We start from the raw sequence: 27,957 nt of genomic DNA, 5'->3' as shown, positions 1-27,957 counted from the left end.
TTACTGCCGAGCGCCCTCTTGAGGGTTTGTAACACCCCAAAACTGGGCTAAATAAGAGTCCATTTAATGTTACCTGGGCGGCCATGTCTGTCTTCTGACATGGTGGTAGACGCAGAGACCGCCAGACTCTTGCAGTAGCTTCTTAATGTAGACCGACAACACCCTATCCAAGCCTTTGAGAACGGAGTCCAACTGGCTCCTGGCCCAAGCACCAGCTAGTGTCCCCCCAGAGACCAAGGGCTCATAAAAACTCGGAAAGAAGGGACTTCCTCAGACCAATTAAAACCAAAGCACAAGGCCCCTTTTCAGTGGTCCTTGCCAGACGTGCTGCAGTAGAGCTGGCAGAGACAGACAACTGGATTCATCTTTCTAGGAAAAAGACTACCCGAAAGGGGAAAGCCATTTCTGTGAACCTCTGGAAGACCAGAGTTCTCTCCAAGAAGCAAGACTCCAGTGCAGCTTGAGTACAGGTTTTACCTTTTCAGCCCAGACCGGGAGCCACAGTACCCCACGGTAGTTGGAGAGCATATAATCCCCATAGATAGGGTCTACAGGACCTTGCAGGATGTGGATATGTGAAGACAGAGACCTCCACCCCCTTAGCACCCCGTAAAGAATTAATTATGAGAGGATGTGTCTCACAGGGGGAAATGCGGCAGGAAGATAGAGGCTGGCTAAAACTAGATGGGAAAGGAGGCAGGATGAAATCCTCAGGTACTGAGGGTCTGAATTGATGTTATTTTAAGAAGGGGGATGAGGCCAGGTGTGGTGACACTTGCCTGTAATCCCAGCACTCGGGAGGCTGAGGCAGGAGGATCGCTTCAAATTCCAGGCCAGCCTGGGCTACATAGTGAGTTCAAGCCATGGTGAGACCCTGTCTTAAAGAAAAAAAAAAAGGAGGAGGAGGAGCCCAAAGACATCAGTTCATCTTGCTTGGTTCTCTTCTTAGAGGCAGCACACACACATACACCCCCCCCCCAGAGAATTGCAAGCCAGAGAACCCACACATAGACAACCCCATTTAATCTTTTAAAAACATATTTTCCAAGTTAATTTGACCACGGAAACTCATTTCGGATCTTTCCTTTTTTTTTAAATTTGGTACCGGGGATTGAACTCGGGTCCTTGCACTTGCACAGCAGGCAGCAAAACCACTGAGCTAAATCCCCAGCCCTCTTTCCCATTTTTTAACACCCCTGTACAAACATTCTGGCTTGGGGATCTGTAGAAGAAAAACACGCAATGCTCCTTATTTTCCTGTTATTCAACCCATTCTGTATGTCTGCTCGCAGAGTCGATCTGTACTTTGATTACAGCACTGATGAGTGGAACTTCAGAATGGAGCTAAAGGTGCAAGTCTCCGTAATTAACAAAGGGGATCTGGGGGTGAAGGGGGCACTCCCGCCCCACAGTCCCTTGGGAGGCAGAATGTCCCTGTCAAACCCCTTGGCACCTCTCAGCAAGGCCAGTGTCTCAGGAACAGCAGCTGTCTTCCTGTTCAGGAGGGAGGTTTGTGTGAGGACTCATGGCTTATCCACTGTGCCTTCCTTGAAAATGTCCTTCCCATGGGACGGTCTTGGGAAAATTCCCAGGACAGCAGAGATCGGAGCCCCAGTACCTGGACCTAAGCCACCAGAGAGAACCTGTGACGTGGGCTTCATGTTCTCGCTTGACAGTTGCCTCCCTGGCAGAAGCTGCAGTTGGCATCCGCATGGTCCCACAGTTTGTAGATTTTCTTTCTTTTTCTCTCTCCCTCTCTCATCAGGATGGCACGTGTGTGATTCGAAAAGACTTTAAGCCTTGAAATAGATTCCCTGTTTCAAAAAGAAGCTGAGCATCTGTACCAAAGGCAATGGGTAAAGTAGCAAACACAATATGATGAGGGAAAAATTAAAATAAAGGTGAATCACTGATGATAGACACAAAAAGCAGGTAGTTTTTTTTTCCCCCAAAGCTCCAGGAAGGTTATAAGGCTTAATTATATGCTTTATATAATAAGAGATATAATTTTTAAAATCCTGCCTTCTGAAATTAGGTAAATTTTTCCTTAAATATTTTACACACAAACACACGCACGCACACACGCAAATACAAAACCCTAGTGCTATCATTTGGAACTGGAATGTCCCCCAGGGTGTGACTGGGAAAGGGTGGAACCTTTGAGAAGTGGGCACTTGTGAAACGGAGCTGGGTCACTGGGGGTGCCCTTGAAGGACACATTGAGACCCCGGGCCCCTCCTGTCTCTCATTCACTTCCTGCCTACCAAGAAGTGAGCTGCCCTTCTCTGCCTCACGCTGCTGCTTGAATATTCTGTGCCACCACAGGGCCAAAGCAGGGTGGCCAAGTGATGATCATGGACTGAGCCTCCAAACCATGAAGCAAAAGAAACCTTTCCTCCTCTGAAGTCAACCATCACAGATATTCTGTCCCAGGGACAGAAAGCTAACTAACATGCCTAGATTATCCTCAGCTAGGGGGTCATAAAGAAGAACTGTTTACGGATGTATGTTTCCTCCTACCCCCACAGTACATGCACCAAAACATGATTAGAAACAGAACACTGTGGCTCCCTGCCTTCATCAGCACCGTAAATGTGTTTCCTGTACCACGTGCGGGCCTGTGTTCTACCGCACTCTAATTACATGCAGAGTGAAGTGCACAAACACTTGATCAGCTGTAACGGGCAGGCCTCCTTGATGGCATAACATCATAATGCAAGTCATGTGGGCATAAAATAATCTGTCGGTTTAGAGGTGGAACTTTAGATTCTTAATGAGCTTGGAAGCAATGAGAAGAAAAGCCTAACAAGGGCATTTATGATGCTAGCTCTGAATTCACACATGCTGGATGAAAACTGGTCACACCTGATCCCCGGATGCCCTGAGCTAGGGGCTGAGCAGGGGGTGTCAGAGCGGGGCACCCACAGACCCCTAGGCTGGCCCAGTGGCGCTGGCCTTCCCACAGCTTCAAATAAGTGCTAGAAGAAAATATATCACCATTAACTGTAACTGCCTTGCTATATAACAGATCTCTTGACATTCATTCCAACTATCTGACTATAATTATGTATCCTTTTACCAGCGTCTTCCTAACTCGCTCCCCAGGCATCTGAGCCTCTACGATGCTTCTATGAGATTAGTTTCATTAGATCCTACATATGATGAGGTCATAGAGTACGGTATATTATATTCTTGAAAAATGCAGAGTGGATGTTAAGTGCTTTTACCACAAAACGAACAACTGTGCTAGGTAATGCTCCTTAGCTAGATCTAACCATCCCACAGTGTATACAGACTTCAAAACATCCTATTGTACAAGATAAAAGCATATAGTGCTGTTTGTGAATTGTTTAAAAAAAGCAAGTGCTGGAAGTTGGGGGTAACTGCCAGGTCATGGATGTAAAGTATAGCATCCCCTGGCCTAACAGCTCTCTTAGCTACTTAACCAAGGCTTTGTTTTCCCACTTCTGAGAATGGACTTGTGATAAGGAATCCCAAGGTAAAGGGAGGCATAGGTTTGAAGTCATTGGATGGACAGCCGGGCCATGTTGTGGAGAGTGTATGGACCAGCACCTCTGTCCAGGTCAGAGAGACACTCAGGTGGCAGCCGGTGCCATGCTGGATGGGCCTTCCTGCCATCTAGCAGCTCCCTGGGTGGGCTGCCTGTCCTTCGCCCTGCCACTGGTGTTTCCGGTGCACGGAGCGCAGCGAGGAAGTCAGAGTGTGGCCAGGACACTCTGCAGCCCACCACGACGGTCCTTGCCGTGCACACAGCTCCCCACTCACTCTGCTGTGGAGTGGCTGATGTGCTGGCTTTGTCACTGTATTATAGAATAATTGAGGATTCCCTCACTTAGAGAACACTCAGAGCAAAATGAAAAAAATCTTCTGAGGGAAAGGCTGAAGAAATGTGTTGGCCTTTACTCTGCGGATCATGGTGCAGCACTGTGAAGGACTGCGGATTTCACGAAGACCCTCTTCTGCACATAATCAGACCTCGGGTATAGAGTAACACTGGACCCTCACCCAGTCCACAGCCATGGGTTGCACGTTAGGACTAGATTGTGCATTTGAAGCACAAGTGTGTCAATCAGCTTCCTACTGCTGTAACAGAATTCCTGAGATAATCCACTCTAGAAAGAGCGAAGGTCCATTCTGGCTCACAGCTTTGAAGATTTCTGTCCATGATTAATTTGCATTGGCATTTCGGGCCTGTGAGGAGGCAGTCTTTCATGACAGAAGCACATGGCAGCACGAAACTGCTTACCTCATGGCCAGGGAGCAAAAGAGAGGAAGAGGAGGGATTTGGGATCCTGCTATCCTCATCAGGCCATGACGCAGAAGGAGCTAGGGCTCTCCCCCATCCCCTCCCCCAGAGTTTCCACCACCACCCAGTAGCATCGAGCTGCAGAACAAGCCTTAGCCTTCGGGGGACTTTGCAGATCCAAACTAAGCAACACCTTTCCTTTGAAGTTATACTTGTGGAAGCGATAAACTGGAGGATCAGATTGGTAGAGAGGGATTTATCATGCTTAGGGTTGCAAGCTGGTTACAGAGGTACCCAGGACTTGTACTCAGGTGCAGTAAGATAGCAGACCAGAGACAACTTCTTTGAAAGGATGGTTTATTATTCATCTTCCTAAGGGCAGAGGGCCCATCACACCATGTAAGGTCACATGGGAAAGCACTGGGGTAGTCAGGAGTCAGAGGGATCCAGAGCCAGAGCCTTTTATCGGAGCTTCTGTGGGAGGGAAAGGATTGTCAGGTTTGAGTAATGTGTTTAGATGTTGATGGCAGGTCCGCATTTCTGGCATTTGTCTGTCTGGCTCCCTGATGGCTCTGAACCACCACGATGCATGCTTGACCTTGGTGGTGGTACCCATGTACCACCAGTGGTTCACGGCAGGCTCTGGGCTATAGGGGTGGTCCCTAGCTGTTCAGGACCCCAGCCTGGGTGATATGGGGCAGGGAAATAATGGCTTGGCATGTGGGAGTTGGATACGGTAGGTGGCTGAGGCTGTAGACTCTGGACTGGTTGGTTTGCTACTGGAAGGGTGGCTGGCAGCTGTGTTATTTATTAACTGAGAATTAGCTGGCTCTGGGTGAGGCAGTCTCTCCGAGGTCAGGAAGGCTCCAAGACATCAAAGCATCCTAAAATACAGAAAAAAACCCTAATACAAAACCTTCTAGAATCCATGAAAATCCAACTGAATTGACCAAAATGACAGTTTTGGATCTAATCTTTTAGTATTAAAACTCTTCACTCATCCATATTCATTTTAGAGTCATTTGTGAACAGTTATCATGTAGCAGGCCCATGTCCCAGGGAGCGTGCCCTCGGATGGGACAATAGCCAGGTACAGAAACGTGTGGAGGGGAAATTTGTGTTTCAGGACTATCAGTCCCACTAGCAAATACTGAGGAGGATGCTTGTGCCGAGTCTTGGGAAAAAACCCAACTCGTTCTTTTCCCATGTTCTTTGCCTGAGGTATGGCAACAGTGTGATGCACACACGTTCTAGCTGGAGAAACCAGCCTGTGAGGAACAACAATCAAATACAACTTTCCTTTTTGTTTCCTGTCATTCTGCTTATGACCATGGTTTTCCTCTCCCCTGGGAGGAACTGAGGCAGTTCCTGAGCTCCATTCAATTTTAAGCAACAGTCTGTCCCATTAGCTATTTATGTGTTTTTTTCTTTTGGTAAATAATCTGTGTTGGCCAGAAGTGGTGGTGCATGCCTGGAATCACAGCACACAGGAGGTGGCAGGTTCAAGCCCAGCCTGGGTAATTCAGCGATTTAACAAGATCCTGTCTCAAAATTGTAACAAGGGCCTAGGAATGTAGCTCAGTGGGAAAGCCCTAGATTCCATCCTCAGTACCGAGACAGAAAAAATAAATCCATATTAGCTCAGGCATATGCCCCAAAATTATTGGGTTAGGCAGGAATCAGTGGTTTAATGAGGATATTTCAGGAAATGATTAGAATCCCAGCAGCGTTCAAACATAGAATCTACTTACAAACAGGAAAGGACACAATCAATAGAGTGAGATTTTTCCAGAGATACACAGATGACCAAGAAACACATGATAACATGCTCAACATCACCAATCATTAGGGAAATGCAAATCAAAACCACAGTGTGATACTGTACCACCTCACACACATTAGGATGGATACAATAAAAAAATTAAAACCAGGAAATAACAGGTATTAGCTGGAAGGCAGAATAATTGGAATCCTTGTGTACCGCTGGTGGGAGTGTCAAGTGGTACGGCCTTGTGGAAAACAAGATGGGATTTTTTTTCATGAAATTAATAGAATTACCATAATAATCCAGAAATTCCATTTCTGGGTATATACCCAAAGAGAGTGAAAGTAAGGATATTTGTGTTCTTTTATTGATAGCATTATTCACAATAGACAAAAGCAAACAATCCAAGAGTCCTTCAGTTGATAAATTGGTGAGAAATTTATGACATGTTGATATAATGAAGTGTTAGTCAGCCTTGCAAAGCAAAGGCATTTTTTTGTGTGTGGTACTGGAGATCGAACTCAGGACCTTGCGCTTGCACAACAGGCACTGGAACCACTGAGCTGAATCCCCAGCCCTCAAAGGCATTTTTGACACATACTACAGCACGGATGGGACAAACCCCCAGGGCAGGATGCTGAATGAAATAGGCCGGTTACAAAAGGATGGACACTGTAAGAGTCCACTGACAGAAGTCCCTGGAGGCAGTCAGGCTCGGAGACAGAAAACAGAAGGGGACCTCGACGGGAGAATCCACATTCAGAGGTCACAGAGTTTCAGTTTTACCAGTTGAAGCAGCTGTGGAGATGGAGAGCAGTGCTGGTTGCATGACAGCAAATGTACTTGAGACTCCCGACTGTGCTCTCACAAAGGGTTAGGTGGCCGTTTCTATGTTCTGTGTATTTTACCACAATTGAAAAGTAGTGTCTAGTTTTTACAAGCCTGTTCTTTAATTGAAACAATGACAACAGTAATAACACCAGCAAATGACAGCATCTGTACTTTGTGTTTTTACCTCCACAACCTCATCTGATCTTCCCCGGACCCCAGGAAACTGACCCTTAGAGAGGTTAAGTGGCTTGTCGTGGGTCACTTCCTGGCAGGTGACTTTGAGGACAACTGCTTCTTAACTCACAACAGAATTACATCTCAATAAATCCATCAGAAGTTAACAATGTCATTAAGTCCAAAATGTATTTCATACACCTAACCTGGTAAAAATCATACTTTAGCTTAGACTATCTCAAACATGCTCAAAACCCTTACATTAGCCTACACTTGGCAAAATCATCTAATGCCTATAATAAAGTGTTCATGTCCTGTGTAACTTAATGAAAAACAGGACAGTTGTTTTAGCACCATCACAGTTGAAAACTCTAAGTTGAAGGATCCTGAGCGGTGACCTTGTGTTCCACTGTGGATTCCCCAGCCCGCAGAGCAGTGGCTCTCCTCCCTCTGCCCTGTCCTGTCCTGCCCCCTTGGACTGTGTAACATTTCGGTCTCCAGGCTCAGCCTTCCACTGCTGCTGTCCTTGAGGATGTCTGAAGGTCACATACCTAGCTCATTTCTGCTTCTGTAAGAGAATGGTCGGGGCCTCACATCCCTTGCTTTCTGTTGCGTAAGCCCTTTCTACTCCCAGGCAGGCTGATGGATCATAAATAAGGGGGACAGGCTAGCTTTTTAAATGCTCCGAAGAGATTCATGAAAAATTACTGTGGCTTCATTTGCAAAGCTCTGCTGTGTCGTTCCCAATGACCCCTACACTAAGGGACAATCTTGAAATAAATCTGTCAGCTACCTACACACCCAGATGTTGAGGTCAGAGAACTAATCAGGAGGTTTCCAGAAATTTTCTTAGAATTAATCACAAACTCAGTGAAATAACTGATGAAAAAGATTTATTTGAATGTCTAATCCCTGAGCCCACTGAAGGGTTACTTTATGTGACAAACCCTGCTTTCCAGCCAAGCTATATCTTTTCCTTTTTCCTGCATGGTCCCACAACAGGAAAACTGTCTTGTCAGTTAAACATTAGCTACTTCAGACTCAGTGCCAAGCCTAGAGATGTGATTATATAATAATCCTTGCATGTTCATGAATTGGGGAAAAACAGACTGCAGCTCTCCCTTGCTGTCCACTGGGGTTTTATTTCATGACACACACCCCCACCTCACACAAGTATTAAAATCCAAGGATGCCCAAATCCCTTGTATAAAATGGTGTAGTATTTGCATATAACTTATGTGTATCCTCCTGCATGCTTTGAGTCATCAGTAGATTATTTATAATACTTAACACAATACTATGCAATTACTTGCCATACTGTAGTGTTTAGGAAATAATAATCAGAAAAAGACTTGTTTAGTACAGACATAATTTTCCCTTTGAGTATTTTTAATCCATGGATGCAGAACCTATAGATACAGAGGCTGACTGTGTATCAGGAAAGCTGGGCTTTTCTCCAATTGAGAACAGCAAAGAACACACATGAAACCAAAAACAGGTTCACAGGCCCAGGGGCCGTGATTCTGACCCAGGCCTGTCTGCTCCTCTGTTGGCACAATGCATATGTGACAGAGTCAAACTTGGCTTTTTGTGCTAGTGTAGCACCATGGAAAGAGTAAAAGAAATCCCCTCATTTGGTGCCTTTCTTGTGGTTTGTTCTCATGAGTTGGTTAGTTGGTTAGTTTCCAATCCAGAGATGCTTTGTGGAGGGCCATGTGGCCTATTTCTGGGGGCAGCGATCCCCCACTGCATGTGTTGCTGGTGCCCAGTGACTGCTTGGCCCAGAGCCAGGGTCACGAACCAAGCTGTCCCACCTGGATTTTCCCAGGGAATCTTCAGCAGACTGACTGGCGGGCAGCTATGAGGCTTCTCCCAGCTGTGCATCTAACAGGGATAGCAAGTTTTTCAGACCAACTCGATGTCTTTAGCTACAGTCTTATAAAACTTCTTCCACAGTGCTTAGTCTATTCCTGCTTTTTCAAACTTCTTTTTTTTGCGCACACCAATTTTGTTAATTGCTATTTTCACTGAAAGTTATCCTTTTGTTTAAGGGCACAAAGTTATTCTTAGCATTTTCTTTTCATTTTTAATTTCTTCTGCATTTGCATGCTTGTCCCCTTTCCTAATGAATGTTTACTAGTGGAATTACCTTTTCATCAGTCTCATGAAAACTCACACGGGAGCTCAGAGTCTATCATCCAGGGGCATAGCAGCTCCAAGGAGAAATGTGTCTGTTCCAGTTGCTCCAGCTTCAGGCTTGGGTAGCCACTCATCCCTGAGGCTTTGTCCTGGCTTTTATTTTGAAACTTTATAGCTTCTGAGATTTTGCTTTTCAAAAGACTGCACATATCATGTGAATGCAACCATTCTTATACATTTTCCTGAATCTTTATTGTTTTGATTTAGGCCCTTGGACCAAGATATTTTATTTTTATGATATGAGACAGTTATAGCACCTTTTTATTAAGTAAACTGTCATTTTCCTAGTGAACTGACAAGTTACTTTTTCATACATTATTGAAAAAATAGAGATAGGGGCCGAGGATTTAGCTCAGTGGTTTCGCCACCTGCTGCGCAAGTGCAAGGACCCGAGTTCGATCCCCGGTACCAAAAAAAAAAAAAAAAAAATAGAGATAGTTGGGAGATAGTCGGTCCTATTTCTGAAACTCTTTATTATTCTATTTATTTTAAACCATAAACTTAGTGTTTGATAATAAGATTAATATCCATTCCTCCCATTACTATCCTTTTTCAGAATTTTCTGGGTAATTCTTGGGTATGTACTATTATTCTATAAAGTCTTTAAATCAATACTGTCCAGTTCCATCTACTGCATTGGCATGCTGATTGGAATACCAGTGCGTGGGAAGAACCACTTTTTAGCATATTGCAGCTTTCCATTTAGGAGCACACTGTGGACCTCCCCTGATTCAGGCTGGATGTGTGTGTCACTTAGGATTCTAAATTGAGAAGAAAACAACTTATACTAGGATTCACCTAGAACAAATTATCCCCACTAGTTCACAGAGGCTCTAAGATGGCTAGAAACCAAATTTGGAGCCTAAACGTCTGCCTTTCCAACCCAAGCTCAGTCTAAAGTCTGATGCAGTCCTGTCTCATGGGTGGAACCCGTGCTTCCTCGCTGCAAGGCATGCTGGGAAAGCACTTCTAGAGAAGGCAGGAAACTCATAGGTGAGGATTCCCTAGGCCAAAGAGGGGAGCTCAGTGGTAGTAGATGGCCAAATAGAAGGACCTCCAACTCCCTGGTCTCACATCTTATACGTTACTCAACATAAATCACTTAGTTTTTATTTCTAAGTATTTTATATGAGTTGTTATTGTGAATAGAATTTTTGCCATTTTTATTTAAGTGGTTTTTACCTATATTATTTTTATTATAATCAATGTAACAGATACTCTCATTAATTCCATTAGTTTTAAAATATAATCTCTTAGGTTGTTTTAAATATCCAGTGATATCATCTGGAAAATGGAGGCAATTCTATCTTTTCTAATGTTTATGCAGCTTACAGTGTTTTCCCATTGCATTAGCTAGCGCCCCTAAAACAAAGGAGAAGTGTGGTGATGACTGTGGATAGTGTGACCACGTTGGGATTTTAGTGGAATTGCCTTCAGTATTTCTCTACTTGAAATGATGCTTGCTGTTCATCTGTGGTAAAGTATTATCAGGTTTAAATAGTTCTGTCCTATTCTTTTTTTTTTTAGTTTTCTTATTGGTACTATTCTTAATTGACTTGGAGTAAAGCTCACTCCTGACTGAAATTTTGTACCCTTTGATCCACATGTGCACTGTTGGTGGTGATATAAGTTAATACAGCCATTACAAGCAACAGTATGGTTGTTCCTCTGAGCACTGAAATCGAATTGCCATATGATCCAGCTATCCCCCTTCTGAGTATACCTTCAAGGGATATGAACGCAGTGTGGCAAAAATACATCTACATTCTCATGCTTATTGCTATTCACAATTGCTGGTATGGGAGGAAACTTCATTGGAGGAGTGGATAAAGAAAATATGGTACCTAGGTATAGTGGAATATTATTTAGCTTTTAAAAATCAAAACATTTATTATTTAAGACAACATAAATGAACCTGGAGGATCTTATGTAAGATAAATAAGTAAGGCACAGAAAGATAAGTACCGTATGATCTCACTTAAATTGGAACCTCAAGAAAGTTGAACTTGTAAAGGTGGCAAGTAGAATGATGATTGCTAGATTCTAAGAGAAGGAATGGATGGAGAAAAAGAAGATGTTGACCAAAGGAAACAAAGTTTCAGTTAGGTAGAAAGTATAAGCTTTAATAATTATTGCTCAGAATGATACATGTAATAAGTAATGATGCATTATATGGTTCAGCATTGCTAAGAATATATTTTAAATGTTTTCACTCCAAAGAATGATGTGTGTGAGGCGATAGACTTGTTAATTAGCTCGATTTAATCATTCTGCAATGTAAAATAAACATCGAGATATCTGTTTACCCAATATATATTAAAAAGAAAATAACATAAGCTAGATAAGGAAGAGCAAAATCAACCCAAAACAACAAGAAGGAAGGAAATCATCACGTTAAAAGCAGAAATCAATGAAATGGGAAACAAAACCAGTTGAAATGAAAAATTTAAAAAGAAGCTGCTACTTTGATAAGATCACCAAAACTCACACACACACAAAAAGAATAGAAGACACAAATTGCCACAATCTAGAATGAAACAGGGCTATAACTACAGAACCTATACACATCAAAAGGCTAATAAAGGAATAACATCAACAATACTACACAAGTAAATTTCACAACTTAAGTAAATTCATCAATTCCTTGAAAAACATATGCAGTATTAAACAGATATTTATATAAATATAAATAGATATGATTATAAATAGATATTTTGAATGCTCCTATAACTATTAAAGAAATTGAGCTCATAAGTTGAAAACTTCCCAAAACAAAATCTTCAAGGTCAGATAGTTTCACTGGAGAAGTCTACCACATTTAAAGAATTAACACACTAGATCTACACAATATTCCAGGAAATAGGAGATAAAGTAACGCTTCCCAATTGGTTTTATGAAAGTAGAATTATTATGCTACTAAAACCCTAAATAATATAGAAAAAGAAAATTATATATCCCTTATTGATAGATGCAAAAATCCTTAACAAAATAATACCAAATTGAATTAAAAATATATATATGAAGGATAATATTCATCATTACAAAGTGGAATTTATTGCAGGGATGCAAAGTTGGTTCAGTATTTAAAAACCAATTAACTTAATCCACCATATGTACAGACTGAGGAAGAACATGATTGTATCAGTTGTTGCATAAAAAACATTTGGCAAAATCAAGCATGTATTGAATGTTAAAAAATACACTCAGGAAAAGAGATATGGAGTACTTTCTCAACTGGCAAAAGTGACTACAAAAAACCTACAGATAACATACTGAGTGGTGAAAAACACAATGCTTTTCTCTTAAGGCCAAGCATTGTCACCCTCACCATTCCTGGTCAACATAGAACACAGTGCTAGAAATGCAAACCAGTGCAACAAAACAAGAAAAGTAAAAATGCAGTTTAGCAAGGATGAAATGAAACTAACTATGATGTAGAAAATCCCAATGAACCTTTAAAAAACAACATAAACACCAAAAACTAATACTAATCAGGGAATTCAGCAAGATCGCAGGACACATATAAACAGACACAATTCTAATATATTTCTCTATATTAACAATTAGAATATAGACACTGAAATTTAAATGTAATATCATTTATAATCACTCAAAAGTACACAGATATAAATGTAACAAAATATATACATGACATGTACACTGAAAAGCACGTAACAGTAAAGAAATAAATCAAAGAAATTTAACTAAATAGACATACAGTGCTCATGAATTGGAATCAACATCATAAAGATGTCATTTCTCCCCAAATTGATCCACAGGTAAATACAGTTCCTATCAAAATCCCAGCAAGGTTTTTTGGGGACATAGACAATATAATTCTAAAATGGGTGTGGAAAGGCAAAGAAATAATCTTGAAAAATAATAATAAAATGGGACAAATGAATTTATTCAATTCCCAAACTTAGTGTGTGCGTCGTGGAGAGACATATAGATCAGTGGAACTGAATGGAGAACCCAGAAGTAGACTGACACAGATATACTTAATTGATTTTTGACCAGGATCAATAGCAATTCAGTGACGAAAACATAACCTTTCCACAAATATTGGAGCAATTAAATACCGATAGGCAAAAAGAAACTAAACCTCAACAAGAGCTTCCTATATTATACAAAAATTAACTGAAAATGGATGTGAATTTAAATGTAAGAACTAAACTACAAATCCTTTAGAAAAAGGAGAGCATCTTTAGGATCTTCAGCAAAACAAAAAGTTCTGAGGTCAACAGCAAAAGTGCAAAAGCAAAAATTAGTAAGTTGGACTTTGTCAAAATTTAAAATCTTTGCTTTACGATTGATCCAGTTAAGATGATGAAAGTGGAAACTATAGAATGTAAGAAAATATTTTCAAGCCACATAGTCAACAAAATCATATGCAATATAGAATTGGTTTTTTGTTCTGAGGTTATAATTATTTTGTTTTGTTTTATTGTTTGTTTAGTATACCATGTCCCTGTTTCTGATTCATCTCAAACTCTCCAAGACAACTGAAAATCACCTCTCAATATAAATCTATCCATCAGGAGTTCTGTCAGCTTTATTTTCTCCTTAGAGCTAGTGCCACGGAGCCTCTGTCTCCTGGTTCAGTCTGGATGAATTGGTTTTACAGGCAGTCTACATATTTGTCATGAAAGGACATCCTTTTCTCATTATCTTAAAATTTCCCTTATCTCTTTTCTCTTTTATATCCCCTCTTTCTCTCTTCCCTTGGCTTCATCTCTTATTTTGATGAACTACCTCCTCCAATGCTTTCCTGGCTAGAAATTAAAAAGATTGAAACTCCCAGGTATAAGCCAGGTTGTAGAGCAAGGAGAACACTTGCACAGTGCTGGCAGGTGTGTAAATCGGTAAAATCACACTAGAAATTGCTCGTGCACTATCTACTAAAGTTGAAGGTCTCCAGAGATCCAATAGCTTCATTCAACAGACGTATTGTCCCCAAAGAAGTGTGCATGCATATGTACCAAGAGACAAGGGCTGCAACAGTCTTAGCTGCCAAAAACTGGCAAACTCACCAGCAAGAAAACGGGCATATAAATGGCAGCTCATTTATGCAGTGTAATATGACATAACAGTAAGCTACATCTACATGCAACAATGTGGCTGAACCTAATTTTTAATGAAAGAAACCAAATACTGTGCAAAATGATACTGTGCAATTGCTTTTATATCACATTAGGAAAACAGGTTGAGCTAAACGATAGTGTAAATGGTAGAAGTGTAAACATGGAAACATGGACATATTTACCATGATAGTGAGTGTGGTGCGGACAGGGGAGGGATGACGGGTATTGTTGGGAGCAATGCTACATAATTCTAGGGAAAAATCATTTGAGTAGGCCTAGTTCTCCTGCCTACAGGCCAGCAATAACACTCCAAGACATACTTCCATTTTGGCCTCAGGTCACAAGGGAGATCTCAATGATCCCATGATGCTGTAATCCTCCAGGACAAGACCACACCTGTGGGAGACGCCCTGGGAGGAACCAAATCTTCATCTGTGTAGTTCCTGGGAGGAACTAAATCTTCATCTGCATAGTTCCTCATTGTTCTTAGATTTCCACCGCTCCCACCCAGTCTTTTGTTACACCTTGTTCACCCCAATATGATACTGAAATCTACATTATTCATTTGTTACATTCGTTTCTTTGGATGGACTAAATAAAAGGTGCTGCAAGCTAGGGGGCTTTGTCTTTGCTGCCTAGAGCAGCACTGATCAGACCCAAAGCTCAGCTTCTTCTCAGTCTCATTCGTCTACCTTTCCTGTAATTCACCGTGTGCTGCTGTGGCTCGCAGGAGACTAGGACTTACTGCAGAGGTTCTGGTAATGTCCCCTTCCCCTGTTCCCTACAGGGTATAAGGCTTGAGAGTCCTTGGCAGGGGGAGGGTGTCGGCTGTGGTCATATGGGTGCTTGCTTCATGATTATTCATCAAACTGTCCGTGTTTGTTCTGTGTACTTTTTGTGCATGTTATGTCACACATAGGAATAGATAAGAAAAGGGGCAAAGATGAAAAGCCCAATGCCAAAAATTAGAGATGGTTTTATTACTCACTCTATAGACAAAATGAGGTACTGTTTTATTACCTACCCTACATGTGCGTCCAGCACAGCCAAACATTGGTGAGAATGAGGGACAGCTTGAGCTCTCATACCTGATGGTGGAAGTAAGATTTGTTTGAATATCTTGAAAACAATTTGGCCTTTCTTGGAAGTGTTGTATACCATAGGGCAAAACACAGGCTTGCTCCATGGTCTCCTTCCGGGGCCCAGGCTGGAGGACCACTGGTTCTCGGGGCCTGGTCTCGTCCTCTCTTGCTGAAGGACAGAACTCCTGGGAGGAGGACGCAGAAACGGGAAGGCTGTCGCGGTCTGGGCTCCCAGTCATCACCTCTGCCCGTCTTCTCCTGGTGAAAGCGTCACGAAGCCCGCTTGACATGGGCAGGGCAGGGGCCTGCGTCTTAAGCTCTTCTGTTTCAGAATAGATGCCGGAAAGCGGAAAGGCACAGCGTAGCACTCCTAGGAAAGTGAAAGAGAAAGAGTACTTAAAAAATTGCAAGTACAGATGAGGACTAGAATATAAGAGCCAGTAGGAGCGCGATGGAAAGGCTTTGTGGTGAGTGTTGTGCCAGCCAACAAAGTTCCAGTGAATGCAAAGCCAAATGGAAAATCCAGGAACCCGGTCTTGAGAGGTGATGGATGGGCTTCACCCAGGGTGCACACACCTCTGGGGCGACGGGCCCTCTCATGGACCTGCACTTCGCACCCCACACCTGGTGCTCAGGAATGGCAGGCACATTGGCACATGGAGGTTTCATAGCAGCACCTCCCTTTGCAATACTTGACACAATGAAAAATCATTTGTTACAGTTATAACTGATCAATATTTGTCTAAAAATGCTTGTAGTTTGAGTTAGCTGATATAAAACATTTATCATTATTCATTGAAAAGTAGGGCATCTCCTAGTCTCAGGTTCCATATATTGTGCTATTTTGAATAAAATCCTATACCTTACTGATTTTATTTTACAGCTAGGTCTTTGTTTTTGTTGAATCCCTTTTCCCCTCAGACGCTACTGGTAATTGATATTTTCCCAATCACTGAGACTCTGGTCCAACAATGTTAAAAAATATTCAGAGAGTATTTCTTTCCTTCCATGGCTCTTAATTTTCCAAGCTGTTTTTATTTATTCAGCATTCATTGAGCATTTATAATTCATCAGCCCTGTGAATACTGTAACAATAGCATATAAATATGGATAAAATAACTGTCCACTAGAAGCAGGAATGGAAAGCCAGACAAGGCCTCAAGGATGGAAGTGGAGTTAGGTTTTAGTGGATGAATAGGAATCTCATAATCCATGAAGTAAGACAGGAAATTTCTGACCATGAAAGAAAAATGAGCTAAGTCTTAGATACTACATCTCTGTGTATAAATCAGTAATCTGTATCAGTGATTTACAGTTTACTTTATCTCTCTCTGGAACTTACTACCTTAGGTTCCCTCAAATGTACTTTTTCTTTTTTATTCATTGCTTTTAAAAATAAGGAATTGGAGTAATTCCTGATGGTGTTTGCCTTGGTCAGTAGAAATAATTTTGGCCTTATCACTTAAGGATAACTGACATGAGATGTTTTCAGCTGAACCATCTTTACTTATGTATTTACTTTGCGGTCCTAAGGATTAGACCTAGGACCTCACACATGCTATGCAAATGTTCAGCCATGGACCTTGTGTCCTTAATTGTGCTGCTCGCTTGCTGCGTGTACCCTTGAGGGCCCAGTGCCTTGCTGACGGTGACTTGTCTGTGTCCTCTGCCTAGATCAAGTTTGACAGCGTGGAGGTGTGTGTCTGCTGTGAGCTGCAGCACCAGTCATCTGGCTGTAGCAACCTTGGGGAGACACTGAAGCTGAACCCGCTGCAGGAGAACTGCAATGCTGTGAGACTGACCTTGAAGGTGACTCCTGGGCGCCGCTGCCTGTGCATGCACTGCCCCCTGGGCCTTCCAGACACTTTAGGGAGATTTATTAACACATAGATTCCTATCAGCTCATCATTCACGCAGGTAGCTTCAACGCCAGAGGAAACAGCTTTCCAGAGAGCATGTTAAAGGATCATCGATCTTCGTTTCAAAGGTGTTGCTCTCAGGATCTCATTTTCCATTTCACCATTTCATTTTCCTTCCTCTGACACATGCAGAGCAGGATGTGAGTAGTTGTCAGACTTCTTTACAAACGATGATGCCAGACATCCTATTGATTTTCTGACATTTTTGCTGTGACATCATCAGATGAGTATTTATTTTGCTTTTTAAAAAATACTTGAAAAAAGAAATCTTATAATTATCCATGGCCTTCTATTCTCTTGGAAAGGCATCTGTCTTTTCAAAAAAAGGACACAGAAATAATGTTCATGTTATTCCCCTTTCTTTTCTTCCCACAAGTGTTTTTTATAATTCCTGAAACCAAAATTGGGTGCTTCAAAATACATATGACTAATGAACCCAATTCTTTTCTTTTCCCTGAATACAACAGTGCTGTATCTTTTTGAAAAGATGTGGTATGGTCAAAAGAACTCTTGGTTGGTAGTAAAATTGTATTTACAGTACAAAATGAGCCTTGGTGTATATACAGAAAACAGTATGTTAGGAATCGAGGCTCCAAAGAGAGCCACTTGGAATCTGGAGTAAAAGCAGTGTTGCTGTCTGGAATTGAGTGCTCGTGATTAATTTTCTGAGGGTGGTTAGTGGCTATGAAGCAAGCAGAGATGCATAGAGAGAGGGGATGCACCCAATCAACTTACAAGAGAAAAAGGTGGTGTTTTGGGGAGGGTTGGATTGATTGATTGATTGATTGATTGATTGATTGATATTTTGCTCACAGTTTGGGAGGTTCAGATCCATGAACCTCCTCCTAGTGGCCCTTTCTGCTCTGTGCCTATGGAAAGACAGCACATCATGGCAAGTTTACAGGGTGGAATAAAATCACTCACCTCACCACAAGGCAGAGAGTAAAAGAAGAGACAGGACTCACAGCCCCTCTGAAGACACCTCCACTATCATAAGGACCCCCACAAGGCCCTAACTACCTCCAAACAGCGTCTCCCTGGGAGCCAAGTCTTTAACACATGGATCTTTGGGGAACACTCATCCAAATTGTAAAAGACGGATGTAGTTTAGCCTGTAAGTCACCTCCTGCTCTTCAGCAAATGGATTATAGGGTTGTTTGGCCTGTTCCTTCAGAGGCTTAGAGTTCTCCTTGACACTATTACTCAGTGGGCTCCACAACCCATTTCCATGAATCTCCAATCCCTGAGGAGGGCACAGTGGCTTGAAGGTGTTGGAAAAATAATCCTATCTCTAAAATTGCAGGCTCAGGCCTAGGTTGAGCTGGTGGCCTTATTGTGTTACCCTTATTCATTATTCTAGTACCCTGATGAGAAAAGCTTGTTGGTATTATGTAGCCAAAATGGAAAAAAGTGAAGAATACTGAAGTTTAGAAGTTCAAGTCAAGGCTGACAAGCCCAGTTAACTAGTGAGACTAGTCAGTGGCTCTTCTCAATGGGTGTTCCAATTGCCCAGGACAGTGGTAAAAACTGAAGGCAAAATAGAGACTGTTCCAATTTTTATACTGAGTTTGTGGGAAAAAAATTAACTAGTTATAGGTATAGTTAGCTAGTTATAGCCAGTGGTATAAGGCTTAATGGGAGCAGAAATGATGATTGAGTTAGGAGGCCAATGGTCTAGAGGCAGAAATTTAGGGTTTGGGAAAAAGGACACCTGTTCCTATATTCCCAACCTGGTGCTTATGTAAGACACCATGGCCTTGGGGGCCAGCTCTGAGTTTTATCTGAGATCAAGAGGACAAGGAACTGTGGGAAATGAGCACCTGTACATTATCCTCCAGATTTGTTGTGTTTCAAAAATAGTTTGGCTATCCCAGGTCCTTTGCATTTCCATATAAATTTTAGATCGAGCTTTCTACAGAAATTCTGCTAGAATTTTGAGTGAGATTTCATGGAATACGTATATCACTTTAAAGAGAATTGACATTCACAATATAGCTGACCATTCATTTGGGTCTTTATTTCCTCAGTGTTTTTTTCTCTCATCAGCATTGTGTAGTTTTCAGTAAATGGGTCTGAACATATTTTGCAATATTTATGCTTAAAGCATTTCACATTTATTGCTGCTGTTTTTATGGAACTTTAAAGTCATTTCTTACTCATTGTCAGTATATTGAAATGGCTTTTTTTTTACTGATCTTACATCGTATGATCATGCTAAACTCTCTTATTAGTTCTCATAGTTCTCTTATTAGATTCTTTTGGATTTACTATATAGACAGTCATGTGATATGCAAAGAAAGACAATTTTATATCTTCCATTCTGTGTTAGGGTTCTCAGACAGAATCAACGGGATATGTGAGATATGGATATAGGAGAGGAGATTCATTAGGGAAATTAACTCACATGATTGTGGAGGCTGAGAAATCTGACAGTAATCTGTCTGCAGCCCTAGTCAGTCCTAGTCTTACAAGCCTCAGAACCAAGGAAGCCAATGGTGTAACTCTCCATTCAAGGCTGAAGGCCTGTGAACCTAAGGGTCATTGGTAGAAGTCTTGGCATCCAAAGACTAGGGTGTTTGATGGCCTGATGTCCCAGGGAAAGAGAAGAGCTTTTAGAGAGAGAGGAGAAGAAGGCACCTTTCCTCTGCATTTTGTTCTGTCTGAGCCCCCAGCCAATTGGATGGTATCCACCCACGTTCAGATTGGATTTTCCCATTCAGTCCACTCAGATTCACACACGAGTCTCCTCTGGAAACGCTCTCAGACACACTAAGAAATAATGTTTTACCAGTTCTCTAGGTACCCCTTAATCTAGTGTGATTGACACCAAAAATTAACCATGAGTTCTAAGCTTTTCATAGATACCCATTATTGGATTATGAAAGCTCACTCCTATTGCTGGTTTGTTGAGTATGCTTACCATGAGTAGATGCTGAATTTTGTCAGTGTTTCCTGCATCTGCTTAGTTGTCCATACTTTATCTTTTGTGCTCTGGTAACATGATCAGTAACACTGATTGACATCTGGATGGTGACTGATGGTCATTTTCCCATCAGCTAGGAATGACCCTGCCAATCAAAAGCATTTTTCATTTCTGTGACTATGTTTTTTATTTTTAGCATGTCTTCTTTATTGTTTCCATCTCTCTGCCAAATGACCTAAACGATCTTCCATATTGTCCACCTCATCCACTAAGGCTGGTATCTGACTGCATCTGCCCTGAAAAGTGCTCATGTCTTTCCTTGGAAGGTCCATCTTTTCCTTGGGATTTAGTTTAGTTGATTGCCCACAGACTCAGCTGTCTGATAGGTTCATCTTAAGTTGGGAATTGGCAGTGTCCAGGCTCCTTCTTGTACTCATGAGGCAGTGCTCTTTCCAGCTTTCTACACACTAAGCAGAATATGGAATCATGTTCCACACAATTTTTCCCTCACATACAAAATTCTTGAGGAATGCTTTTTCCATCTTAGGAGTTTATAGATAACATGTTATTCTCTTTTGACATTAAATATTTACAAAGAGGAAAATTTTAATGTATTTCTAGCACTCTTTCCCTCTTAGGTATTTTATGGTCATTAATGCTATTTTAAAATATTTCTATTTTTCCAACTTCCACCTACATTGTACAACTGTACTTCTTAGTCCCAGCATGGTTGCTGAGGACCATGAGAACAAAACTTATATTTATCTCTGCAAAGCCAGAGTTTTTAACCGTGGTATGGGGTCTCCAGAACTCTCTTTCCCTCTGGCACAGTAATTGCAAATTATGCATGGGCTGCACCCTCAGCCTGGGCTACTACAATGAGCAGAGGTCCTGTAGTTTACCCACAGTAGATATACACTATCACTGTGAGATGAATTTTGTTGCTTCAACCCACTGACATTTGGTGGATATTTGTTACTGCAGCATAACCTGCCCCATTTTGTCTAATACAGAGAAATGTTTCTGGGGTTTAGATTTCAATTGTACAGTTTTAGTTATCAAGCCCATCTTTACTGTGAAGTATCTTCATAATGATATACAAGCCATGAGCTTGCATCTTGATACATTTTAGAAAAGTTTTCTTGAACTTTATAATTTAACCTTTTCTGTTCTCTTTCAGGACAATGGTGCATTTTGGGGATCACTTTTATCTGTCATTCAAAACTGCCTTTTTTTCTAATTTTAAAGACTGCCCTTTCTATCTCATTGTGCTCAATTTTTTACAACCTGTCTTTCTAGCTATATTTTCTAGTGCCTATTGCCTTTTGCACTCACTATGATCTTGAGTTTTGACAGCTACCTTCTTAACTTTCTGTGTCCTCATCCTTTATTCCTTGAGGCCTTGTATCTCAGCCTCTAGCTTGTAGATTACAGCAGCTTTCTTCCTGTTTGGTCACAGTTTTCACCCGTGGATGTCTCTGGCTAGGTAATCACTTTGGGGCTTTCAAAGTGTTTTATATTTTAGATCTCCTCTTTGAGATATATGTAGACCTCAAAGCACTACAGCGGATTCCTAACCCTTAAATGCGAACTCCATCATCATGCTCTATTTGAATAGGCTTTGTCCGAGACAGATTTTGTACTTCCTTCTCACAGTTAGGTACTTCTTTCTCAGAGAGTCATGTAGATCTGTGTGCCTTGTTATTTGGTTTTCTCATAATTAGTAGTGTACATTTAACATTACTCTTGAATAGTTATTCAAGCTTCACTGTGATCCATGACTTTCCCTGTACGAAAGGGGTCTCCTGCATGGACTCGGTGTTGCTTTGCTGGTATTGAAATGCTTGGGCACCAGAACAAACATGGGTGGTAGAAAACAGAGTCACTCTGGCAAGAGGCTGCCCCACTTGTGCACACAGTTGTCCATGGGAGCCCCGGTATATCAATTGCAAAATTGACACTTAACAAAAGAAAAGGCTAAGGAAAATGTTCTCTTGATTAGGTTCCCCTGCTCTTGCCTTCTTGGTCAGCAATTAGAGCAGGTTCATTGATCTTTTCCATGGTCTCATTTGAGCCTCTATTTATCTGATTAGTAACACTCCATGTCTAAATTTCCATGTTAAATTATGGCTTATCCATCCTTGGCATCTAATGAACTCAATTTATGCTGGGGAAATCCCATGTAATTGGCTTGGGAGTCAGAGCACTTTGATTTTGGTAGTGTTTGAATTAACTCATACTGACTTAATGAAATTTGGCTAACAACTTAGTTATGTCTCCCTCTCCCTCCCTCCTGTCTCCCCCCCCCCCCCCCGCCACCTTCCAATACCTGGGAGGTTATGCAGACACAATCTGTCTTTAAGGGAAAGAGCAAAAACTGATCTTTGTGGCCAATGAAGAATCTATTTGGAATCCAAAATATGATGGCGACTTTGCTTCACTCATACCTCAGATTGTCTTTGGTGGTTTGGAGGCCCTGAAGTGCTTAGATGTCTCTTTTGCCCTTCCTACCCTCCCTATTCCTGGATCTCTGGATCTTTAGCAGAGAATCTCTGGCGGCAAACAAACCTCTCTCTTGAAAGTGCTGATAGTTCCTTAACATGACATCTTATGCTGTAATAAAGTTTTCTCCTCTACCCTTATGGGTGAGGGCATGGCAGAGCAAAGGCTAAGAGGAGACCTGGAACTCAACCACACCACGCAGGGATTTTCAGATTTGCTGTTACTGAGGAGCCTATTGTGTGGGTGAGGAGCCTGCAGGCCAGAGGGAGGTCAGGAAGCACCCCCTGGGTCCCCCTGCAAGTCAAGTCTGGGCAGTGGGTGGGGCTCCTCGGGGGGGGGGGACGCCCCAAAACCCAGGCTCTTGCTCCTGATGAGGAAGCTGAGCCATGGAGCTCTCATTATGGATAGTCAGCAAATAGAGTCTGCGATTTAGGATTTCAGTAGCTGCTTTCCCAAAGCCCTTGACCATGGTGGGCAAATGTCACTGAACCAGCAAGCCCTGTAGACCCCTTTCCTGATGAATAGTGTCTGGACTTTTGTGAAATAAGATGACAAAATAAATAAGATTCTTTAAGTTGTGATATTTTATTGTTCATCTCTGCCAAGTCAAACCCAGCACAAGATTATGACATATTTTTTGATCAGCATTAACAGACTTTTCTAAAGGTCAAAAAAATCAGAATTAACTGGAGGAATATGCTTCATCATATGCTGATACCATAAGTTTCCCAACTTGAATTCTTTGCTGTATTCAAGAATGTCATTATAGCTATATTATAGTGGCACAATTTCAATTCAAAACCAAGTGAAAGATCTTTTCCTTGTTTCATGTACCTGATTTAATTTATTGAGCCACACTAAAACAAATTACCCAAAGAAAACTTATCAATGGTTGAGAAGATAAAAGTTTCCTAAGAAATCGATCACTTATTGAGTGTGTGTGCTTTCTTCTCTTCTTATTTATCTCAAAGATGTTTTATCTTTGTCTGTAAGAAAGTTTTTAAAAAGTCAAGACAATTTTCTTAAAGACATACTTGGAAACCTAAAAAAATGACCATTTAATTTTGAGTACCTTAACCATGCTAAAGAAAATGATTTTTGTGAATAAATGAATCATCAACACTTTGGGATGAAACTAAATTGTAGCATTGACTGGGAGGATAAAACATCAAATGAACACACACACACACGCACACACTATACCTATATACCACATGCATATAGTACACCCTGCCACACACACCCCACATACACCCCACATGTGTACACACATGCTCATACTACACACATTCGTGCACACCCCCCACGCACCATGTACACACATACATATACACCATGCAGTGCATACATGTGCACACTCACACACGTTATACACACCACACAGTGCACTCACAAACACGCACACACTCGCAGCTGTACCCCTCCTGGAAATGATCTTGCCATTTTTTGAGAGTGGGCAGCTACACAGAGCAAGGCAGTTTACCACATCTTCATACTGGAGAAGATGTGGAGAAAGTTCACCCCTGGGCTACTGAGGAGAATCCTAATGAGTTCCTCTGGTCAAATGGGACATGGTCAGGGGTGAGAAAGGTGACAGGTGCCTGCTTTCCCACTTGCACTAGCAGCTTACACCAGGAGCATGTTGGGCTCTCTGGCCATTAAGTGCCACTCAGCCCAGGAAGCACTGCCCTTCCTGGAGGGGCCAGGGGTGCCCACAGTGTCCCTGAAGAGCTCCTCTGCCCCTGGCTCCCTCCGCCTTCCCTCTGATTCTTCTGCTGTCCACTTTCCTGGAGTGGAGATGCTGAGTTTATTCTGACATCTGCACTCACAGATCCATGTAGCATTGGTAGAGTTACCCACCCTCTGAAACAGTCACACGGAGTGGACTGTCCATGAGGGATGCCTGTGACTAGGCCTGTACCTGCAGGGTTAAACCCAGATCCATGATATTCAGATGTTGAGGTAAAAGTATTTTTAGTGACATATCTATAGCAGTGTTTTCCTCTTCAAGTCTGAGAAAGGCTGGTAGCAGAGCCTTAGGGAGTGGCCTGTGGAGTAGCCTCACCCAGTCATCTGTCCAGGTTTCTAGCCCCTTCTGGAACTGGTGGATGAGGGCAGCTGTACACTCACCTCCTCTTACAGATGGAACATGAGAGCCAGACACAGAATGAGCGGGTTGGGAGGGGCCTCTCTGCTTGGGATCAGGGTGTTTCCAGAGCTCAGGCCCTGTCCTTTGTCCCCTACCCCCACACATAACCATGGGAAGCAAAATCCCTAAATCCCCTTCTCTTCCCAGGGAAGATATACATCATTCCAGGGCTGTAAATTACTGTTGGACTGAGGGAGAGAAGGAGGTATGGAGAGGTAAATGTGCAATAAGAGAAAATGTCCGTCAAAGGAAACAAAAGATCTCTACACTGAAAACTATAGCACTCTGAAAAAGGAGATTGAGGAGGATATAAGAAAATGGAAAGACGTCCCTTGTTCCTGGGTAGGGAGAATCAATATAGTAAAAATGGCCATACCTCCAAAACTACTATATAGATTCAATGCAATGCTGATTGAAATTCCATCAATATATTTCACAGAATTAGAGAAAACAACCCAAAAATTCATTTGGAACAAGAAGAGACCTAGAATAGCAAAAGCAATTCTAGGCAACAGAGACATGGGTGGGGGCATCACAATCCCCAACTTGAAACCATACTACAAAGCTACCGTGATGAAAACAGCCTGATACTGGCAAAGAAATAGACCCGAAGATCAGTGCAAGAGATTAGAAGATGCAGAAACAACTCCAGACATACTCAGTCACTTCATCTTTGACAAAGGAGCCAACCACCCTCATTGGAGGAAAGATAGCCTATTTAATAAATGGTGTTGGAAAAACTGGATTTCAACCTGTCAGAAATTAAAACTAGACCCATACCTATCACCACGCACTAAACTAAGATTGAAGTGGATTAAAGATCTAAATATTAAGACAGAAACATTAAATTTGCTGGAAGATAAGTTAGGTAGAACTCTTGAAGACATGGGCATAGGAAAAGACTCTATGAACAAAACCTCAATAGCATGGGAACTAGCACAAAGAATCAACAACGGGGATCTCATCTTATTAAAAAGCTTCTGCACTGCAGAAGAAACCACGAACAGAACTAAAAGACAACCTACAATGTGGGAAAAAATTTTCAGCAGCTGCACCTTAGACAAAGGACTACTATTTAGAATATATAAAGGACTGAAAAAAATCAGACCCCCCAAATTCAATGACCCAATTCAAAAATGGGCATCTGAAATGAACAGACTTTTCTCAGATAAAGAAGTAAAAGCAGCAAATAAATATATGAAAAAAATGTTCAACATCACTGGTCATTTAAGAGATGCAGATGAAAACAACACTGAGATTCCACCTCACCCCAGAAAGAATGGCTGCTATCAAGAAATTGGCCAGTAACAAATGCTGGAGGGGGTGTGGGGAGAAAGAAACCCTTCTCCGTTGTTGGTTGGAATGCAGACTGGTGCAACCACTGTGGAAATCAGTTTGAAGATACCTCAAAGAACTAGCCTTAGAGGTCCCATTTGACCCAGCTATCCCCCTGCTGGGTATCTCCCCAAAAGAATTAAAAGAATCATACCACAGTGATATATGGGCACCCATGTTTATAGCGACACAGTTTGGAATAGCTAAAGCTTGGAAACAACCCAAGTCCCCATCAACTGGAGACTGGATAAAGATGTGGGGGTTTTTATAAAATGGAGTACTACTCAGCCATAAAGAATGAGAAACTAGAGACATTTATAGCTAAGTGGATGCACATTGAGGCCATCCTCTTTAAGTGAAATAAATAGGACACACGTGTAAATACCAAACAGTTTCTCTAGTGTGAGAAACTGAAAGTGTAATTAAGGATTAAAATGATTAAAACAAATAATGGATAATTTGAAATAAGAAAAGGTTCAAAGGGGGAGGGGTGGCAGGAGGGGAAGGGGAGAGATCAGAGTTACAGGCTGGAATCTGGAAAGAATCCATATATAGCTTGTGTTTAAAACTATAGGAAGAGGTGTAGGTAGAGACTAGGCTGGAGCTCATCAGTGGGTTGGGAAGGAAGAGTCACTCAGATCAAAGGAGAGATGGCTATGTTTCCAGAAGAAGCACATACAGCTATGTACAGTACACAGTACTCGATAGTGTGATAAACGACTGTTACTGTTTTAGGTACTTATCATAACATGCTGTGCTTTTCACCCTTTAGAGCATAATCCTGCTTATATGAAAGAGTTTACTGTAAAACAGTGTGCTGCTATGCCTGTGGTAGCCTCATGTATCTCATGTTTAACTGCTTATTTGGATAATATCAAGGGGCCGTCACAGATAATTGACGTATACCTTCTCAGTTTGCACTTAGAAGTTGGCACTCTGTGTGGTACTTTGCGATACACATGGATGAAATTGCCTAGAAACATATTTCTCAAATTATATTTCCATCACATGTCACATGACTGTATTGAAATTTAAATTTTAAAAAAATTTGGCCTATGTGGAGTCTACTAGCTAATTAGAATTTTTTCTCCAGACTATTTGTTTAATATTAGTTTTGAAAATGTTTCTAAAACAAATCACATCTTCTGATGTCTTGTTAGTGCTTGAGATGTTTTTTTAAAATTATATGGAAAAATGTTTAAGTACTTTTCAGTTTTGCTTTGCTTGAGTTCTATTATATTCGAATACTATTATAGTTTTTTTCCCTTGCATTGCTTTTCTTTGAATAATTTTAATTTTTGTATATGTGTGGGTTTAGTGAATGATAATAAAGTTATGCATTATTTTAAAAAAAAGAGAGCGAGAGAAAATGTCCAAGAATAAAGGCATCATGAGACCACAGGAAAGAATGCATAAAAATAGGGGAAATGAAAGCACAAAATGACTATGGTGTCAAAACACATCAAATAATATGCTCAAAATATGTGTACTTTGCTGTGTGTCAGTTGTACCTCAGTAAAGCTATGAAACGCTTTCATGAGAAATGAGTGAAAAAGAAAAGCATGAAATCAAACACAAAGATAGGGAAAGAATGATTCGGAAATTCATTTAGAGCATTAACATAATTCAGAAATCGGTAGGCAACCAGTTCTAGGAACTTGAAGAAGGAAGAATATGATCACAGAAGAGCTGACCAGGATCATTTTGAGTGGCTTGATACACCAAGG

At 41.5% G+C, this 27,957-nt stretch overlaps 1 protein-coding gene across 4 annotated transcripts in view; it reads left to right on the top strand.

The window, feature by feature from the left end:
* Entrep2 (endosomal transmembrane epsin interactor 2) overlaps positions 1-27,957 on the top strand; it is a 430,735-nt gene that overhangs the window by 343,664 nt on the left and 59,114 nt on the right. For 3 of the 4 annotated variants that reach the window (XM_087188280.1, XM_004852663.3, XM_087188279.1), the window contains one exon: positions 17,077-17,211. The exons of the other annotated variant lie outside the window; for it this stretch is intronic. In XM_087188280.1, coding sequence (XP_087044406.1) covers positions 17,077-17,211 — 135 coding nt within the window. The remainder of the gene's footprint in view (positions 1-17,076; positions 17,212-27,957) is intronic. 4 annotated transcript variants of the gene reach the window in all.

Source organism: Heterocephalus glaber, unplaced genomic scaffold (assembly GCF_053883595.1).
Source record: "Heterocephalus glaber isolate CG9 unplaced genomic scaffold, H.glaber_assembly_v1.0 deba00001531, whole genome shotgun sequence".
NCBI classification, from domain to species: domain Eukaryota; kingdom Metazoa; phylum Chordata; class Mammalia; order Rodentia; family Bathyergidae; genus Heterocephalus; species Heterocephalus glaber.
The sequence above is the reverse complement of the archived record's forward strand: the minus strand, read 5'-3'. Positions and strand labels throughout refer to the sequence as shown.